This window comes from Dermacentor silvarum, chromosome 6 (assembly GCF_013339745.2).
Source record: "Dermacentor silvarum isolate Dsil-2018 chromosome 6, BIME_Dsil_1.4, whole genome shotgun sequence".
NCBI classification, from domain to species: domain Eukaryota; kingdom Metazoa; phylum Arthropoda; class Arachnida; order Ixodida; family Ixodidae; genus Dermacentor; species Dermacentor silvarum.
In genome coordinates, this window is record NC_051159.1 from 66044112 (window position 1) to 66065258 (window position 21147).

At 47.6% G+C, this 21147-nt stretch overlaps 1 protein-coding gene and 1 long non-coding RNA gene across 3 annotated transcripts in view; one reads left to right on the forward strand and one right to left on the reverse strand.

Annotated features, from left to right (window-relative positions):
- LOC119455541 (homeobox protein Hox-A1-like) overlaps positions 1–3069 on the reverse strand; it is a 62728-nt gene extending 59659 nt beyond the window's left edge. The window contains exon 1 of the mRNA XM_037716948.2: positions 1744–3069. Within this exon, the coding sequence (XP_037572876.1) occupies positions 1744–2557 (814 nt within the window). The 5' untranslated portion in view covers positions 2558–3069. The remainder of the gene's footprint in view (positions 1–1743) is intronic.
- LOC125946254 (uncharacterized) overlaps positions 1–21147 on the forward strand; it is a 456010-nt gene that overhangs the window by 187776 nt on the left and 247087 nt on the right. The gene's annotated exons all lie outside the window — the stretch shown is intronic.

The following is a 21147-nucleotide window of genomic DNA, read 5'->3' on the forward strand; positions in this document are numbered from 1 at the left end:
CTGCAGAATCCATACGTTATTAGCCCTCAAACATTAAGCCAGATTTCTTAAATTATGGTGACTGCTATATTTCTCTTACGAGCGTTAGAAATCAGGTGAAATTAAGTTACATTTGATTTTAATACAATGGGAAAATGTTCTTCCGAACTAAGCATGGCAGCTTTTTACAGCATGGCAGTCAAGCACTAAACAAGCCTCAACTATATAAAATTTTCAAGATAATACTGTTATAACACACCACATCTCCTGTTTATTTCTTGTTACGACAGGAAAAAACTGCTTATGTCGTCGGCAACTTGACTTTCATGTGCTTTGGTTCCAATTTTGTAAAGTCTGCAGTGTGTGCTTAACGACAGATCATCACGTGCTAATGACAAGTTTATGTTAACGTAATACGGCCTCACCGTGATCAAATGACAGGTAAACGAAAATCTTGCGCGCATCACAAATAGTCACACTATATTTACGATGTGGGTCTGGGGTGGCCTAATACAGTCAATAAACAAATCTTATGGCTCCCTCTGTTCTGAGCAGTCGGATGTCGTACCCTTTTCGTTACGTTAAGCAGGTCATTAACTGCAAGACTGGATTAGATAATTCATTACTAAGACGTCAAATTTCTCCCTGTATACGTCCACTGAAAAAAAATATTTATATATAATGTTTGCGCCATTCGTTACATTATTATCGCTTTTCCACAGTGGACTGACTTCTATAGTATAATAAACGAGCAGCAGCAAACGGCCTACAAAGACATTTCAGGTGACAACACCCCATTCATCAAGACGATAAATCATCGCGAGAACAGCTTCCTCGTAAAGCTGCGAAAACGACTTTTCCTACATATACGTAGTACTACATAAAATGAATTGTGTTGCGTTCAACTCGAGAAACCGTATACAGCTATAGCTCGCTCGTCACAAAAAGTGGCTCAACTATTTTTTTCAGCTCATCTGTAAAACACGATACAAACAGTATATGTAATTGCACTACACGCAAGGTCTACGCAAGCTGGCTTGCAGTTAAGCAGCAAAAGACGTTTCAAAATCACATTAAAGGGTAATTTGGGCAATCGTTAGCCACTGCTCCTGTTATGATCGAAATAGTCACGACTTCCACGTTGAGCACTTTGGTTCCTCATGATCATTCCCAAGATTTAAGCACAATAATTCATCCACGCATAGAAATGCACTCCCACGATCAGGCCGCACATAGAAAACTGGCAAATTGTGCCCTGTATATAGACCTTTGCGCATCTCAGCAAAATGTCGCTCCTGACCGCCGATACGAACCCAACACTTCCGTCTCCTTCAAAAGATCGATTAGCCTGTACACAATGGACTCGGATCTTCCCTGGACCGTCCGATCGCATTCGGGATAAGCACACCATTGAAACCGACGTTGTGGGAGCCCAACATGGCGGGCACCGGACGCTTTCTGTTGTGTGACACGCCGCGCGACGGAGTCAACAGCGCAGATGGCATATGCACGCCGCGGAACAACAATGATACGAGAGCTGGGCACCCAGAAACCGAGAGCTATGCACCCATCTGGGGACGATCCCCCCTACCCCTCCTTCCATCGCCGACGGACGGACCGTCAGTGTCAATCACGCGGTGCGACGAGCGAGATTGCCCGAGGAGATAACTGACAGCGCTGGCTCTTATAAACCTCGGCTCGGTCGGCGCCTCACTACACACAAGAGCGCACGAGAGAAGGATGAACGTGGTGGCGGACACTTACGCGGCTTGGGCACGTTGCGCTTGACTTGCATCCATTTGTAGGTGGGCACCGGCGCGGGCTTCGGGGGCGACAGTCCGGTGCGCGCCACCAGCGCGTGCGACGACGCCTGGTAAGCGGCGGCCGCTGCGGCCGCCGCCGCGGCCCCGTTGTGCTGGCAACTGTCCCGCACCGCCTGCTCGTAACCGTCGTAGGCGCCGCCGTAGCCGTTGCGCCTCTGCGTCGTCAGCGTCAGCGGGTCGAGGTAAGCACTGGCTGGGTAGCCGGCCGAAGCGTGGTGCATGCCGGCCCGCTCGCCGGGCGTCATGTGGTCTCCCGGCGTGGCGGCGTGGTGCACTCCGGCAACGGGCTCCATGTGCGCGTACTCCAGGCCGCCCGCGCCCCGGTACGGAAAGCCCGTGGTCGCCGTGGTGGGAGCGGGCCGCGGGCTGGCGCCGCCGGGCGAGCCGTAGCCGCCGCGCGCGCCGGCGGGCGCCCCGCCGTGCAGGTGGTAGCCAGCGGCGGCAGCGGCGGCCGCCGCCGCAGCAGCTGCGGCTGCTTGCTGGTCCAGGTTGGTGTAGCTGAGCCCGTTGTTGTCGTTGATGATCTGGTGGTGGTGCGGGTGGTGGCCGAGCGACGAAGGGTCGCCGTGCAGCGGCGGCGTTCGCGGGTCCCCCGGGAACGAGATGGCGGCGGGAGGTCCGTACGCGCTCTCCGCCGGCGCCGCCGGGAAGTACACCTGCGCCGCCAGGTCGTAGTGCTGCGCCGAAGAAGCGTAGGGCGCCGAGGCGCCGTCGCCGTTGTGACACATGCTCGCGTACACCACATTGGAGTTCATCGTGGAAGGGGCGGGTGGGGGGGGATGGGAGTTACACGGTTATAACGGCGCGCTCTCTTTGCTTTCAGACGTCGTCGTCGTCGTTCGGCCGCTGATCGTCACGTGACACCGGCTGCTGCCCCATGCGCGAGCGGCGGGGCCCGGGGCCCCCGCGTGGCTTCTTCCACCGTTGCGCGACGCGTCGTCCGCGGGTGGAACTCTCACTGCTCACTGGCGCTGCTCCGCGCGGGCCGGCGGGGGGCCTGCTGCACACCCCGAGCGACAACACAGCGCGTCGCCATGGAAACGGCGCGACTACCTGTGGACACACATGGCCTGCCCGTGTGTGCGGCTCTAGCGGAGGGCGCGGGCCGAGTCGCGCGCTACGCGCTCTTGCCTGGCCATTTTTTTATAGCCGACTGGCGCACGAGCGTTCCGCGCCGCGCGCCGCGCGATCAATCGGGGAGGGGCGGAGGGCGGACGCACGCCGGGCCACGCCGCCGGGACGCCCGCCTCTGCCGGCGATACCGCCTCCGTTTTTCTACCGCGAGCGCCATCTATCGGGCGCTCGCGTCCTCACTCTCGAGACGGTGAGCAAGCGGCAGTCATGCGGCAACCTTGTAGTTTTCGGTCAGGTAAGAAGAACACGGCCAGGTGAACCGAGGAGCGCAATCGAACCGAGGTATCGACCGGACGGGAGGGTTAACCTAGTGCGGACGTCGTTTCCGAGAGATTCCGCGTACTCCGCCGCCGTACACGGTCAGATCCCCGCGTGCTCTTCGGGGTCTCGGGCGCTATCCATCACGGCTTCCGGAAGAGCTAACGGCTCCGCTAACAGCACGCACCGTGTACAGAGACGGGCTTCCCGTGGGTCGTGTGCGTCGCGACAAAAGAGGGCGATCAGTAGCGATTCCCTCGTAATGAGGCTTACAAAGTATCTGTTCCCCAACGACGCGCGTACTGGAGTGTTTCATTTGAGGGGTGATGATCTATATGTGGACATAGATTTATAGCCGTCGCTACAGAATAAGTGAAGATAAATTTCGAGACGCTGTCTGCCCTCCACTAACCATAGGTATAGAACAAACGACGGAAAGAGGACAGTTAGCCTGGTGGCCCAGAAAAACGCCTCTTTTTGGTATACCTGGATTTTCTCTCGTTGCACCTTTTTTTATCTACAGACAATAATTTAGCAGTTTTTCATGCTGCCCAACGCTCGTTTACTGAATTCTATGCAGAAGGATATCCGCGGAAACCGTTAGCAACAAACTTGCTCAATAACTGTACACTTTACACGTCTTCCGGTACCTGTTTCTTCGTATCGACGAATTGTGTCTACGTTATTCATCAAAGTAATCTGCTGAACGTTAGCTCCTACCTTTCGCTAAAGGCGTTGGTACGAATCGCCGTGGTTTTGTCATACAAAATGTGCAATAAGTAATGCATAGTGTATTATCAAAAGGCCGAGGAACTAGGACTGTATACATTGCAAAACGAGCGTATTTTTCCGCTCGAAGACACATGTGTATAGCCGAGATATGAGTACGCGGTGGAAGCAGGTGTATGTGGTGTACGCGCCGCCGTGCGGCGTAACGCTGTGATAACATTGCGCCAGCGTTGGTTCTCTTTGCAGCGCAAATCGAGAGCGTGCCAACTTGCGGCCGGCAAACTGTCGAGGCCGACGGCGCGTCATGGCGGACAGGCGCGAGACGCAGCGCGCCTTTTGTCATTCCGTGCTCGTGATTATGCAGCGTTGCGAACGTATCAATCATGCGGCGGCAAACGCTCGGCTAATTCTGTGTGCGATATTTCGAAACTCGGGTGATGGAACGCCAGACGACGACGGGCTGTCCCCTCTTTTTCGCCGTTCTCCCCTCTCTCTCCTTCTCACTCTCTCGCTGACTGCCTTCTCGAGCTCGCTTCATCTGTCTATCTCTGCTTGCGGGGACCTGTGCGGTTTGCTGCAGCCGCGTCCGCGCCGTTGCAAACGTTTTGTCTATTTGTGTTTGTGTTTTGCTCGTTTCTAATTCCTGTCTTATCATCCACCCCTCACGACTTATCGATCCTAATGATAACGTCTATGAGGCGGATCGCCGCTCCCACGTACCAATGACGAAACATGATAAGGAAAAAGAATTAACTTGAAATCATTACATTATCCCAACATAACGTGATAAATATATTCCAATACCCAAGTTATTCGCTAAAGGAAATTAATTAGAAATACATTCGTTGCGTTATCCCGGCATAATCGTACGGTTCTATGCGAATTCGTAATTTTTTTCTTCTTATCGGGTTTCGTCTAACGGCGCTCCACCTAGGTTATCGCCAGGATCCACCGGTCGTGTGTGGTGGATGACGACAAAGGATAAGAAACGAGCGGGGAAAGGAGTGGTCGCACTCCTCCTGTGCGCGTAACTCCGGGGCGCGCGGTCGGCTACATCGTAAACCGATAATTTTGCTAAACATTATATTCTCGCGCGAAAAGACCGAGCATCGTATTAACTTTTGCCGAGAGAAATGTATGGGTTTCCTTGTAGTTGAGCGCTATATGCTGTCATGTAGAGATTAAAACTATACGTTTAAGTGGTGATTCTAAAGTGCAGTAGTACGTTTGTAGACTTGTGAAGTATGTTTTCGGGGCTCGAATTTTGTTCGGTGCAGCAAGGTTGGTTATTAACGGAGGGCCAAATAAAGGGCCAAGTATCCTTTCTTGAATTTCGGGCTTGAATTTCAGTGCCGTCACGTTACAGTATGACGCCAATGATTTTAAAGTATATTTGTCGCATGTTTTGCGACGCATGTGAGAGAGAGAGAGAGAGAGCTCCTTATTTAAAACCAGAGAAGCTTGCCGCATAGTTGCATTCGCCTATGCATGGTACTCTGCAAGGGTGGGGTACTTCCGGACGTCATCGTTCGGAAAGAACATTCAAACTATATATAGATTGTGTTCTTGACTCCTTCAGAATGCAGTATAATTGTTGTTTTTCATGTGGCATTTCTGTCGATTCTCCGATCATTATATATGGCTGCTTTGTCGGCACAGCTTGGCCTCAGTAACCTATCTCCCCTTTCCTTATCACTTCTGTCTCCCTCTCTCTCTCATTCTTTAGGTGCAGGGAGGTCAAGTTACGTTTTCAGGCGTTGTCGTAACTCTAAAGGCTTCCTTCGAAAGGCTGCCCAGCCATGCGTGTGTTTACAGCTAATGCCTCTTATTTTCTTTTGTCCCCTTTACGCCCTTTTCCCCGGTTTAGGGTAGCCAATCAGCGGCGCTGTCTTATTAACATCCTTACGTTATCTCTCTCTCCCTCTTCTCTCTCATTTACAGCGCTGGCGGTCTCCATGTGACGTAAGCCGCCTATGCGCCTGCCATCTGTACATTTCCCGCAACCAGTTAGTCTGGAACCTGATAGACCACAAGGCATCAAATGAAATAGACATTTTAACGACTTTTTCTATCTAGATGGCTGTTACGGGCCGGGGTTTGGTGAACCTTCAACAGCGTCTACTTAGAGCTCGAACCAGGTTGACCATAGGAGAGGGTACGGCAGGGAAGACGAGGCCACGTAAAAAAACAAATAACACAAGTTTAATACACGGTTACGGGTGAGCGGTGTGCTCCAAAGAAAACATACAAGAAACGTTCAGCGTGCATGCACCTGCGCGCTATGGCAAAGCAAAAGTGTTCTCCACGTGGCTGCTCGCTGGCTTTCCTATACCCTCCACAATCCGAGCACTCTCCGCCTCTCCTCTCCCCCATTGCAGGATAGGGCAAACCAGACGAAGTAGAGATGGTGGGTGACCGTAACCCGGTGAACGTGCTCAGCGGGGGATGAGGGGGGCTGCAAGGTGGCACGACAGGTATCTTCTCGATGGACACGTCTATTCATGTTGACGAGCGAGATCGTTAGGCACGCCGATTCCCATGCGTGTGCACGTGGTCCGGGCATGGCCGCTCTAATCGAATCGTCACATGGCGTATAGACATCATACAGACAATAAGGTGAGCCTGCGAAGGCAAGCCGGTCTGGGAGAAGTCTATGATGGTGACTAACAGGCTGTCACGATTCATTTTTATGAAGGTTGCGCTTGTGGTTAGACTACTCCTCAACACCTATAATACAATTTCGCAGGTCACCGTGCAAATTCAATGCATGTACATCTAAGTGAGATTGTTGTTGCCCCCGCAACAAATGATTAAATATATTATTGAAATTAATGAAGAACGCTATCGAGGATCTTGATGAGCGCTCACACTCGAAATTTGATGCACTACGACTATCAAATTTAGTCCAGAAACAGCCTTTGTTCTTTCCCATGTGGTAAGGCTATTCACAAAACAGAACTGTTTGTAAGAGAAAATTCCCGCCAATCCCGATGGCGGATATATTATTAAATGCCAAGGCAGCCGGCCAATAGCAAGGGGCCCTTACGAACAGAAATATTTTGTGAATATATGCGTGATCATTTGTTTGTAGGCTTTAGAGCTGATTGCACTTTTTGTCCATGGAGACTGTCCGATTGTGCTCAATAAAATGTAGAGATAAGGAGCTGACAGAGTATACGTGTGAATGCTGCAGTTTTGCGGCCATCGCTGGCAAACTTGGGGAACTGGCTATTCCTTCTTTCGCTCAAAATAGACACGAATGTTTTGAGAAAGAGACAGAGTTGAAAGGCATATTGAAATCCCAGAAGTCTTTTTTCTGTTTTCTTTCTTCTTTTCCTTTTTTCATTTGTCTTTTTCTTTTTATGCGCATTTACATGTGTGAGTAATCCCGCAAATTTTCAACGACTTTGTCGCTGGTCACCTCGAAACAATGCATCACCGAATGATTGATTTCAAAGCAGGACCGTTTTAACAGACGCGGCGGAGTAATATGCTCGGATAAAAGTACAATGTCATAAAAAGAAAAATCGCTCTTCGCAGCTACACAGACGCCCAAAGAAATCAGTTTTGACAGTGATAAAAGGTGGTTTTACGTTTGCGTCGTTGAAATGTTTAAAGAGCAGTGTGTTAAGAGGCATTGCGATCGTTGTAAAACCTCAGCCTCGGCCACTGGTCTTGTAAAACATCTATAGTAATATACACAGAGTTTTTTTTTACGCTGCACGGACATTTTAAAAAAGTGCCTGTAGCAGGTCAGAATTCTAACCCTTGATATAAATTACTCCATGAGGCGGCCATTACTTCTATAAGTGCAATCAAAATGATTATTTGAATAATTAACATATTTACACCGAATATATTTTTAATTATTGCTACTTTCGTGCTTCAATAGACAAAACAGCGGTTTCTGTGAAAAATAAGTGGATCAACAGTGCTTTTTCACTGTAGTTACGTAAGGGCGCGTCTGTTATATATATATACTCCCACTTTTCTAGCCCAGCGCCTTGGTCTGCCGCAACACGGAAGTATATTGAAAAGAAGGGTGGCGACGCTGTCTAGAATATCTGGCGCGAAATTTCCCGGTTATCATAGCTTGTATAGAACGTCCGAGTAGACGCTTTATATATGCGCGTTAGGGTGGGAATATTGAGTTACGGTTAAACGAATAGATAAAACTTACGAGATGCGCATTAGAACTAACTACGGAAGCTATTAGTTTTTCGACGCAGTCGGATTCGGATCTTTTCGTGCATGTGATACGCGTGTCCTTGGTTCGTGTGTTCGCCGGATAGCCTATTTTGCTACGACGAGTAAGCAGTAGACTACCGTTAACTTCCACCATAGACTTTCTTATTCCGGGTTCAGGGGCCAAAATGGTTAATAAGCGAGCTAGTTTTAACGTATTACAAGCAGCAAGTATTTTCGGAACCACGACGCGCTAGAAATCCCCAAAAGTATGGAAACACTCGCCATTTTACACACTTTCACAGTAAGCATGTCACCTCATAATCCCATATATCCAATGGCGCAGGCGATCTGCATGCTCACATTACGTCATAGGAGAATAATAACATACTGCCCAGACGCAAAAGTTCGCATCAACAGCACGCTCTATCGCTGCAATGCAGCAAAACCAATGAAACGTTTCAAGCAAGAACAATTATGTGCACATGTAAACACACTCGAATAAGGAAATGCATCGACGTAAGAGATATGCGAAGAGCCCACATGCCCAATGCCACGAACGCGCTTCTGCGCATTTCTATATGCACCTCGAGACGCCACACCACATCTGAGCAACAACACACAGTCACATATTGAGCCAGTTCCATTTAGTAAACAGTATATGTTGCATGCGAGAACACCACATCCGAAACCATATAACCTTGTCAGTTCCAGTAATTGAATGAGACAAATAGGCACTCACGTTCAGATGTGTCACAGCCCCTGTGTGAGTCAAGAGAGGTTACGCGTTGTTATACCACACATGTAAGTACGATGAACACAAAAAAAAAGTCACTGAACCCTCCGCATGCTGTTTTAAGTGATAATTATTGGCACGCGGGCTTCTCGTGTTTCGGTGCATGTCTGATGATGATGATGATGATGATTTATTGGCATCCCCTTTGAAACGGGGCGGTGACAAATAATCACCTAGCCTGCTTGAGCTAATCGGGTATGCAGTAGTGCTTTTCAGTCATGCATTTTTTTCTCTACACCTCCTTAACCTTTTTTTTTTTTTTACTCTTCCTTAAACTTCTATATCCACATTGTATTGCTACTTATGCCTGTAACTGATCCTGTCCTATCAGCCTCTTTCCTGCTTTTTTTCCCCCACCAGTACTCTAAACGTACCTTGCTTATCTCGCATGCTGACCGGTTAGTGCTTCCACCCGCTTTATACATCCCAGCGCTTTATGGAAGGTGTACGTTGCGTGCGGGTCTGGCTGGGTGAATGCCTTCGCATGGAATGCTAAGGTATTGTCTACTTCACGCTATGGCCCAAGCGTCACGCTATGGAGGATAAAAGACTGCAAAGTGTCGGCCCAAGTCCAAAAATGTGGGTCGAATATACATTAGAAAGGCGACGGACGCTCGTGATAATTAGCATAATATAAGCAAAATCGGCCGGCCAATAACAAGCAAAATTTGGCGAGCGAAACACCTTAGCGAATTCCTCCCAACTGATCCGAAAGAGTCGACAACTCCAGATTTTTGCTTGCGTCCGTTGACGTCTCAACATCTCCATACTCCGGCGCGCCCCTTGGTGTACAGGTTGCTTTCGGCAGAAGCGTATAAGCGTGATAGATGCATGCTAGACGCGTACGCATGTTTACCTGCAGCACCACTTTAAAAGGACGACCGAAGAATTCTTCCTCTTACGCAGAAATAATTCGATGTACACTAGAAACACGCTTATACACCGTCAGTAGATTCACGCATAACTGATGGCATCAAACATGTGCCACTGTGATGTTTGAAAGCACTCTTAGATTAATTGCAAAAATTTTTTGGTCCTTCTTATTGTTGTTCAATCACAGCTCGTGTTTCTGCTTTTTCCCACCGCGCGGCTTCAGTGGCGCTGTGATAATGATGGCGCTATCGAATCTGAAGAAAGAACACACGCACGCACACACAAACAAAAGAAAAGAAAGGACCACGTTGAGACTGCATATATGCTAGACAAAAGAGCAGTTCCAACAAGATCTCATTCATTGCCTACTCGCTATCCCGGATACCGATGGACACTCGCGCGCCAGTTCATTATCTTCCCGCTCCATTTCTCTTGAGGTCGAATTACAGGTGTCCAAGGAGTGGGCGCCAATTGAAACAGCTCATCAGCAAAGCGGCAGCCTTTGCAAGCAGCATGGCGATAAACAAACAAAAAATATTAACAATTCTAAAATGCGCATAGAAACGGCGTGGTTACTCGCCAGTTCTTCCGCACTATGCGATACAGCGCGCGTAAGGCCTATCGCATCCCTTCACAGCGCGGATGCTGCTGCTGCTGCTACTTAAAATGCCGGACAGATTGCGCGCCCCCCACGCACACACAAACTCGCAGACCAGTTCGTTCCTCAGTGACGGCGCCTGGCATGTTCCCCGCTACGGAGAGACCCCGGCCATGTTTTACTGCTGCCGCTGCTCCAAGCGTTTCGCGGTCTGCGGACGGGAATCCATTACTCTTGCTCGCTGCGGACAACTAATTAAACACAACGCCTTGCTCGCGAGCGGTCAAAAACGCGTGTACGGCCATTTCTGTACACTCCGTCTCTTCGCTTCTTCTTCTCCGCTGGCCTCGTCTGAAGGAGAGGGGAGGGGGGGCTGCGCTCGGGCGTTTCGAAAAATGCGGAAGGGTCCGCGAGAAAAGAATGGAAGTCCGCTTCGAAGCGCCAGGTATATAATAGACAGGAGGCGGTGAAAGAGGGGCGCCGGCGTGCGCATAGGTACGTGGCTGCGCGCATCGCGGCCTTATGCTAATGATTTTGTCAAGCACGCGCATCAGGACTGCGCGTCTGAAACCGCAGTGCGCGCGCGCGCAGCAAGCTAGCACCCATTCTGTCGAGGCTTTGGAACCGGAGACGCGCCCACCGTTTAGAGCTTTGCGCCTTCTTGTCCTGTTCACGGTTCTTTTCTTTTTTTTCTCTCGCCCGCTATAGCAAGCAGGCAGGTGAAGGAAGCGATATCTGAGGGGAGGGGGGGGGGGGGGGGTAAGATGGTGAGACGGTGGTGTCGGGGAAGGCTGCCAGGCCTTTCGGGACCATTAGTCATTCGAGGGCCCTCGCTAGCTTGTATCGCGTATACAGCCTACTAGAAGAGCCCGGTCAGCGCGGTTCGCGTGTCCATTTGTATGTATTCTTCTCGACCCCCTCGCGAGCGCCGCTAACGATGTCGCGCATTCGCGTGCGCGGGGTATATGTGTACACACACACTGACGCCGCTTGTTAAAGCCTATTCCGTAAGTATAGCCGTTTGCGGGGCTATCTGTTTGCGAATAGGTTCTGACAAGGCGTGTTATTTATGAGGCGAGCTGAGAGGCTTCGCCGAGTCCAACTTGGTGTTGGTGTATCCCCCTGTGCACGTGCATTGCGTTACGACTCGGGGGAGGGGGGGGGGGGGATTTTTAAAAAAAATAAAGCGATCGTGATGAGCGCGTTCCGCAGAGTCGTTTCTCGTGGTTAAACTCAATATCGCTGATTTTCTGCGAAATTGTTTTCGTTGCGACATGACGACGCCTACGGCGGAAGTATAATTACTGATGTGGAATGTACTATCTGCCGAGCGAAAGCTCGATATCCATTGTAGCAGCCCAGAGCGAATTGGCTACGGCAGGTAAGCCACCGCACTGCACGAAGTCATGCAGGATCCAAAGAGCGTCGCACCTTTACGTCAGCTGCGTCCAGCGACGTCCTCATCACTGCCAGAGGGCCCACCATGCAAGTCGGTTTGCTGGAGAGTTCCTGCGGAGAAATAAGAAACAAGAAGTGCCAAGGTTTTATTGTTTTTCAAATGTCATTTGTATCCACATAAGTGCATGTAACTTGATTGGCCTTAATTCATCGGTTCCGCCATTTATTTATATATTTATCTATGGTGCATGGGCCCGTCCTTGGTTAACCTTCCTATCTTTCCCACTTCGTTTCTCTCTCTCTCTCTCTAAGGTGTATAGCAGGCCTGCTGGTGAACGCTGTCATTAGGTTAGCGTTGCAGATTTTTTTTATCCCTCTATATGTGCCATATTCCTCCTAGTATAATGTAAAACAAACCAGATGACTTATCTGGTGAGCCTCCCAACCTTTTCCTTTTCCCATTTTCTCGTTACTTCCATGCAATTCGGTGCCCTTGCAACGGTGTTCATGTATGCTGCAGTTGAACTTTTACAAAAGACACCTCTGCCATCGCTTATGCTGAAACGTGCATAAGATGTGGCCCAACTCACGGGCACATCTGTCGTAACTTCAACAAACAACTAAAGTCACTGTATAGTCGTATACTTAGCTACTTGTGTAAAGAGTGGCTGCAACAAGCTGCGCGCTTGTTGGCCGACTGGAACTCATGAACCGCCGTGTGTCGAGACACTCGCGCACAATGCATTTGCTGCGTATTCAGTCTGACTATAGAGCCTTATAAAACATTACATTTGCTTTACCGGTATATTATTTCTGCGCGTCTGTTCAGCCTCTGCAAAGAGAGGAATAATAAAAAGAAGAAAAAAAAGAAAAGGCCATGGTTTTCTGCACATCGTTCGCAGTTCCCAGCGAAGAAATTGTACGGGTCGGTAACTTGTTTTCGATATATATTTTAAGCCGAAGCCATGTACTATGTTTTAACCCAGCCGCCTCCCAATTGTGCTGACAGCGCTTTGCTGCGTTGAACTTGTATTGTGTCGAAAGCACAAGGGTTTAAACATTATTTAACTATATTGTGAGTGCTTGCGTCCGCGTGTCAGGGGCTAATTCCTGGAATGCGGAATTCAAGTCGACACCACAGCGTCTTAGTTTCTTTTGTTGTGAAATAGAGATTAAAAAAAAAAAAAAGAGGTCAGAGCTCCAAAGAAAACCAGTGAGTGAGTGAGAGTGAGTGAGTGAGTGAGTGAGTGAGTGAGTGAGTGAGTGAGTGAGTGAGTGAGTGAGTGAGTGAGTGAGTGAGTGAGTGAGTGAGTGAGTGAGTGAGTGAGTGAGTGAGTGAGTGAGTGAGTGAGTGAGTGAGTGACATCGCCGAACCTGTACCACTGGTTTCACAGAATAACGCCTCCCACCAGTTCGGGCAGCTTATTTCTCTCCTTTCATTAAAGGCTATAGCGGATGTCGTGCAAGCTTGTTGCTCACGTTGTGACGTGAAGCTGAGAAGTCTTTCATCGTCTGTTCTTTGTCGGTCTATATATGCTTCTAGCCATTTTTACAACGGGACAGAAGAATCTGTCATCCTTATAGTTCAATTTCTTAAACTACTATGCCACGTTTATTCAATGCGTTTATTCAACGAGGCGTTGCGAAACGCACACGGCGCGCATTCACTGCGACCGCTGCAGCGTGGTCCTTTCGAAAATGAATGGTTCTAACGAGGGTGCACATGCTTCAATGACGCCCGCTACACCCTGCCTGGCTTAGGTGTGGTGAAACGCGCGCGGTCAAACACGAAACGCCCTCACTCTGTCAACACTGCACTCGACAAAACAAAACGTCGGCAGCCGAGCGCGTTCCTCATATCGACTGCCTTCTCTCTGCCCTCTCATTCGCCGACGGGAGCGCCACCGGAAGCTTCCTGTATTATTTCGCGGGAAGTCGAATTGTGCATCATGCAACCATGATTGTTGTTACACGGGGTGATCATTCTTAAGTTTTACGGATTTTTTTTTTTTTTTAGTTGCCTGTTGCAGATTAACATAATTCTAGTCCTTGAGCTAGCTTATTCAGGGAAGCGGACATAACGAACGAGAAATCGAAACACATATTGAACTAGTGAACAAACATTCACAAATTAACTTCTTAATTAATTACTTTACGGCACATATTGCAATTTACGAATTGTAGCCGGAGTGTTTGCAAGGCGTATCTACTTGGAATTAATTTGCACAATGTATTGACACTAAGGGCTAAGGTATCCCTCGAAATGTTTCAGTTGAAACAAAGTCCATGGATGTCTGAGATATATAGACAAATTAGTTTCAGACGCTCTCCAACTACTTGAAGAATGCCTTCTTTTTTTTTTTTCTTTTTCTCTCTGTGTGTGTGTGTGTGTGTGTTTGTGTGTGCGAGTGAACTCTCATTTTGCTTTACCGTCATCTCGTCAACCAAATCTATTATAAGAGGATTTTAATACATGCGTGGTTCACGGATATATAAAGAGCGCGCTGGATGGTGCCGATGGCAACGGAGTTGATTTCAGATAGCGGGACGCAGCTGTCCGCATTGATTTCTGGTGGTGCGATCGGGACGTCGCCACTTGGTCTCGCTTGACTTGCCTCGGCTTGTTTCGTTCAAAATGAGTCAGCATGCAGGCAGGTATTGACAAATACAGACTCTCGCGCGGGAAGTCGAACATTTATGAATATTGAAGCGCTGTCTATCACTCAGCAATCAAAAGTGGATTCGTTCAGAAAAGACATGTACCCACATATGTCACATTCTCAGTCACCACGATGTCGGCTATGGAACTGCGGCGGACACGCAACGCAGCATGCAGACTGCTCGATTGTCTCTTCACAGTTGCATGAGTCACATATTTGTTTTTGTATAGTCTTTATGATATCGAACGCGACGTTCTTCGGAGTTTGTTAAACCAATTAGACAGCAGACCATTTTCAGAGACAAAGATTCTTGGATCGTGTCCCCACGCGTCGCAGGCTTACAAAGCGACGCGGGCATTGTTACGATTGGTGAAATCGACTGGCCTCACCGATTGTAGGCGTGAAGTGACGGGCAACCGCAAATGTTTTCACACTGAGGGTACCTTTTTCCCTCTGTCTCCTTTCCTTCTCATCCTTTTAAATAGCTTTTAAACCTGACGTGCGTCTGATTGACCTCCCTACATTTCCTTCCTTCTTTTCATCCACACTCAATGCATCAACACTGAACAATTAAACGCGATAAGAGGTCATGTAAAATTGAATTGCGTTGAAGTGAATGCAATCTTTCGGCCGACATCAGTATAACACATCTTGACTTCTTCGCGATTTGGCAACTAGAAAGCTGACGTCGATTGACATTTATTTCACACTACAGAAATTCTAGGCCATGCTCACTTAAAACTCTACGATAATTTCTGTAAGGCATTTTGAGTATACCACAGTTCCGGCCAAAACGAAGACGTCATCACGAATCACTACTGCCAACAGTAAAAAAGAAAAAAAAGAAGAGCAAGAAAATAAAAGCAAGTAACTCAGACACCGGGTCAGCGCTTGAGTGTCTTTTTATCACACACAGGGTGGTTAGCGTGATGACATTCATGGCTCGTATTGAACGATTCTCGAATTCACAAGACTTCTGAGGAATAGCAAGGTAAAAGCTTGCAACACCTCGTCAAGTGGTTGGAGGGCAGTTCAATATCTCCAGCTCGTATATAGAGCAGTGGCCACGCCTCCTGCTATCATTCTTTTTTAATCAATGAAGCATGGTGATTTTTTCGACAGCGCTCCATATGATATGAGCAATCTGCACTTCAGCGGTGAAATAAAGATGGCGCTGTTGTCTGTAACGCGTTGTCTAATACTATGGTTACGCTAGCACTTTCCATCATTACGGGATGATGGATAGGACGGCTATAAAAGGTGAAGCATTCTTGAGTGTAGAAGATTGAAGTCGACTGTGCCTTGAGTAAGCATGCAACAGTGATCTTTGTGCACTGATATGGATGTTCATCCACTCAAGCAGGCTCGAAGGCGGTCACGTGGCAACAATGGGAGGTTCCTAAAATTAAAGTTTGAAATCGACCAATCTCTGATGCTGATAGTTCCAGGATGTACCCTGCAGAAAAAAAAATCACAGCATATCCACGGGGTGAATGATGATGAGTGGGCGAAGCTCCGGAGGGAATCATCGGATCTCCCGCTTAAGGGGACGCTAGCACAAACGCGTTAGAAACGTGCAGTACTCTCTAGTAAGGGGGAGCGGCCACAGCGTCTTACGCAGCCATTTACACATGCCGGAACGTGCACCGCGTTTGCCGACGCCATCACATGACTGCTGAGAGAGTATACCCCCCGTATTCATAAACGCTCCTCGACTTGCACTTGACTTGCCACCGCTTTGGGCAGCGCGTTCGAAACGCGTTGAAGGTAAGGCGGAGAGGCCACAGCGTCTTACACCAGCTTCTTACACGGGCCGTAACGCGCTAGCACAAACGCGTTAGAAACGCGCTAGAGCAATGAATGATGATGATAAGATTAGGAGGTGCGTCCATCACGTTGAGGTCATACTAGAGTGGTGCATAGAGTCCAGTGGCTTGAAGGAAGGCTATAGTCGCTGCGATGACGACAGCTGCGCTGTTGGCGTCAGGCCAAGGACCTAATACAATCTCGTCGGATATTGGTCTTTTAGTCACTCGTTGAATAGTAGAAATGAGGCTCTGCCGTCCTCGCGCGTACGCTGGGCATGAGCAAAATATGTGCTCAAGTGTTTCTGGCACTGGGCAGTGATCGCAGTTGGGACCAGTGTCACTGCAGCCGATGATATGCGTATAACGCCTCGTGAGTGCAACACCAAGACGAATCCGGTGTAGCAGACTTGTTATGCTCCTCTTCAGTATATGAGGCATGCGGAACTTCATTTCTCATATTTATAATTGAAAGAACGGACGGGAATATATTCAGCCCGATAGTACAAACTCGGCAACAATATTTTATTTTGCGTAACGCTTCAATTCACATTTTCGGCCTGTCTGGCACCCGCCATGAAAATACTGAACACAAAGCCCATGGTATGTCGTCATCAATTGTGCTCCTATACGCGTGCAGTGAATGGAGAGGTACATTAAGAAATTATGATTTTTAAAAGTACACAGCGCGTGGAGTGGACAAAAATCTATGTGATCTGTGTGGAGAGTGACTGGAAACGACCCCTCATTGAAGGCTGTCCCACGAGATTGTATATATATGTTTTTTTTTTTTTTTTTTCCTGGTTGGCTGCAATCGGCGGTCGGTGCTTGATGGTCGGTGGTCGGACTTCAAATTCGAAGGCGCTGAGGTACAGTGTACCTCAGTACACTGTAGCTGAGGGAAAGGGCACGGGCTCCCGCGCGACCGAGATGCGAGGAGTGGAGGAGGAGGAGGAGGAGGAGGAGGAGGAGGAGGGTACTGTCGCGCGTGAGTTCTGTGGAGCGCTCGGCAAGGAATACGCTTGTTCGCTCGCTCGCTCGCTCGCTCACTCTCGTTCGTTCATTCGTTCGTTCGTTCGTTCGTTCGTTCGTTCGTTCGTTCGTTCGTTCGTTCGTTCGTTCGTTCGTTCGTTCGTTCGTTCGTTCGTTCGTTCTATTCGCTTGCAGTGACAATCATCGTCGATGGTTTCAGCACAATTTTCTTACTATACATTTATTTTAATGTCGGCCGTGGAAGCTAACACAATTATAGACCTTGAGCTGGATCACTCAAAGAGGCGGACATTATATATGCAAAAAAAGATTGAAATGTACAATGGACTAATTAACAAAATGTAAGTAATTCACTTTTCTACTAACTATGTTGAGGCACCTATTGCTATTTACGAACTTAAGCCCGTGAGGTGGCAACGTGTATCCTCTTGAAACCAATTCTCAGGATGACACCAGTTTCGAGATATCCATTACATCGGCGTTCCAGTTATTTTTGTGCTTCAATACATGAAGCGGCACTTTCTTAAAGAAGTAAGTGGGACAAGAGAACGCTCTCACCGCAAACTTGAAGGCGCATATTTTGACACAAGTGCCATATCCTCATATTTCGTTCCAATTACATATGCCTTGAAAACTCAGCAGTTATAATTCGTAACTTTCAATATGTACCATAAAGTAATAGGTTAAAACATATTTATTGAAATTTTGTAATTGATTAAGCATTTCAATTTTTCGGTCAAGTAACGCCGGCTTCTTCGAGCAAACTAGCGGAATGACTGGAAACCTATTATCTGCCGCTGGAAATTAAAAAAAAAACGTTCTGGTATATTTAAAGAAAAATGTGCGATATAGAAGATTTGAAATAAATTATTAGATTTATTAGTCGAGCTTCACAGCCGTGGTGCACATGGAAATTTTCGAGAAAGTTGCCGATACGATTCATAAAACAACCATAACTTAATTCACTGACTATAACGTTTTAAGTATTGAATTTAAGAGGCAGGTTGCATAACTGCATAATTTAATTCAGCAGCCATACCCGGACCACAACTTTTTGGCTAGGAATATCAGCCGTAGAACCACTTCCCAAAAATACGGACCCAAAATGTGCTCTTCTTGTAATGTTCTATCGCGCTGCATTTTCCACAGAGTCAAAACATACTAACTGTCGGCAGCAATTCTGAACACTCGCTTCTCTAAATTTGTGCGAGCCGGACAGGTTTGAAAGCACAGTGTTATGCTTCGAATATTGTTTAACAAATTGTGCAGTTATGTGATTCCTAAAGTCATTAATTAGGAAGTAATTAGTTTAGCAATCGCATTGGCTTTTATATGAGCGCAATATTTTACGTGTGCCAAAGATTTGAGGGTGCGTCACTGAAAATTATTACTTTATCTGGAATGACACATTTTTATCAGGAACATGCGCTATATCTTTTCATTGTGTCAAGGCTATATGCGAAAGACCAAAAAGCCAAGAAAACAAGATCCCTTGCGGCTTGCGCGAACAAAACAAACAGATGAACACGTCGACTTTCTACTGCGCAGGTGGCATGCCTCCTACCTCGACGTGTCAAAATGTGTATTTACTGATTTCGAAGAATCAAAGACGAAAGCAAGAAAAAAGAATAGAGAACGGAAAAACATGTTACTCAAAATACAATACCAATTCTGGGAATACTGAATTAATGCGCCTGATCGAGGAATGTCACCGTGGACTGAATTTGCGGTGAGGAGGCTGCCATGCACTGTCGCACAGTAAATACTTGCACAGAGCGCGGTTGCAGATTCTGAGAAGCGAGATTTGGAATGCAGTTCTGCATGGGGCTCTTCACAGCCTTAACATTCGTAGCCTATGGCTTTCGCTCTTTCTTTCCTTCCTTCCTTCCTTCCTATCTGCCCTCCGTGGTAGTCCCTATGGCGTTGCGCTGTTGACCGCGGCGGCCGCATTTCGTTGTTTTGGCACGTGGGCACGTAAAACCCCATAATTAATTTTTTCCCTTCTATCCTCCCGTCTTTCTTCTTTTTTTTTTCTTCCCCTTCTCTCAATCTTTCCCTCCTTCCTCATCTCTTTCCTTTCTTTCCCTTCATTCCTTCTTTTTTTCTCGTTTCTTCCTACCTTCCTTGCTTCCTGAATTCTTCCTTTCCTTCCTTGCTTCGTTTTTCTTCCTCCCGTCATTTTTCTTCCTTCTTTCTTTCTATCATTCATTGCTTCCTTCTTTCTCTCTTTACTTCTGTTTTTCCTTATTTCCCTCTTTTCTTCCTTCATTGTCTCCATCCTACTTTTTTCTTTCTCTCCTTCTTGCCTTCTTTTTGCACTGACAGTCTCAACTGCGATTGCGAAGAGTCTCTTGGCAAGTACGTTTCTATAGAAAGACAAACCAGAGGCTCGTTAAAACCTTTGCTACAGAATGCATAATGTTCCCCTTTATTTAAACGAGCAGCCGTGAAATCGTCATGAGTTTCACGCTCTTGGTGCATGTTTTTCTTGTTTGTGACTGCAAGCGTGCTCAATCTTTCTTTGCGGAAGTACAGAAGCATGTTCCATAAATCAATGATATATAAACCAAGATCAATTTCTTTTTTTTTTTGCGGAGAAAGAACACAATGGGTATATATATATATATATATATATATATATATATATATATATTAAATACGCTGAAGTCATTGAAGAGCGTGACGTGCAAGGTATTAGTACTGAACTCAGTACACGAGGAGAAAGAAGTGCTTAGCATATTTCCGCCAGCTGTAGGATTGAAATTACTTGGACGATCGGTTTCGCAAAGCGGCAGCAACAAAACTGCACAGAGAAGTGCCGCTGGCTAATTACTTGTGTAACTCGTTCAACGCAATAATAATAGACAGAATATATTGCATGCACAACTGGAATAACATATGTTATTTCCGGTCATTTGGGAATCTCCACTATTTCTTAAATACCGATTCCTTTCAGTTACAACAAAATGTGAATGTAAAGCGGTCTAGTCTAGCAACTTTTACGAGCTTCTGCACAGGGACGAGCGAAATACGCGATAATATAACGAAATTCGTGAGATCGCAATGGCGTCATTGGTACCATGGGTTCGAGCGCCAAATTCGAAAACAATCGTACGGCCTTCATTCTCTCCGTTAACCGCTCTTTCTCCGCCGAGGACACCCAAAAGAAAACTTGAAAGGGCGATTTGCAAGTATTCAGATTGGTCGACAATTTCTATTTACAGTCGCTTTAACAAATGACCGCTCTTCTTCCGCACTGCCATTCATTTCAGCGAATTTTCTCTCCAAATTTCACAACCTTTCCCGAAGCATGCCGAGACCACACGCCAAATGCTTAAAACGGAATCATCTCTCTTTCATCACCTTTCGCTCTCGTCTTAACGAAGAGGCATGCAGTATATAGTTCGAGACGACTGCAAAACGTCCTTGAGTTCGTCTTCCACACGTCCCGGATGACTCTATATACGGTGTAAGGCCGCGTTCAGGGAAGTGGAAAGGGAAGCTCTTGACTTGCTTCTCTCCTATGTTTCTGTGTTTGAGCAAGATCAGAAGAATGCGATTCCTTCTTGTGCTTCCAGCGTCGTCCTTCAATTTTATTTTTCTCCCCCTTACGCTCGCCGTCTCAATAGCGTTCTTGCTCAGAATGTCCTTCTCTTTCTCACTCGTCTCTCTCTCTCTCTCTCTCTCTCTAGCTCCCTCGCCTCAGGTGCCGCTATTGCTGCGTCCGTGCTAGCCTGCTCGGCGCAACGTTGGAACAGCGGCTCTGTACCAAGTGACTCCTCCTCGCGATTCCGCGCATACACGGCAGCGCGAGTGTCTGGTGACGCGGTGCTCCGAGCGGATCGCGCCCGCGCGAGCACGCAGCTGTGCTACTGCCGCTATTGTTGCCTCGCACTAGCGTGGAGTGGAGATGCGC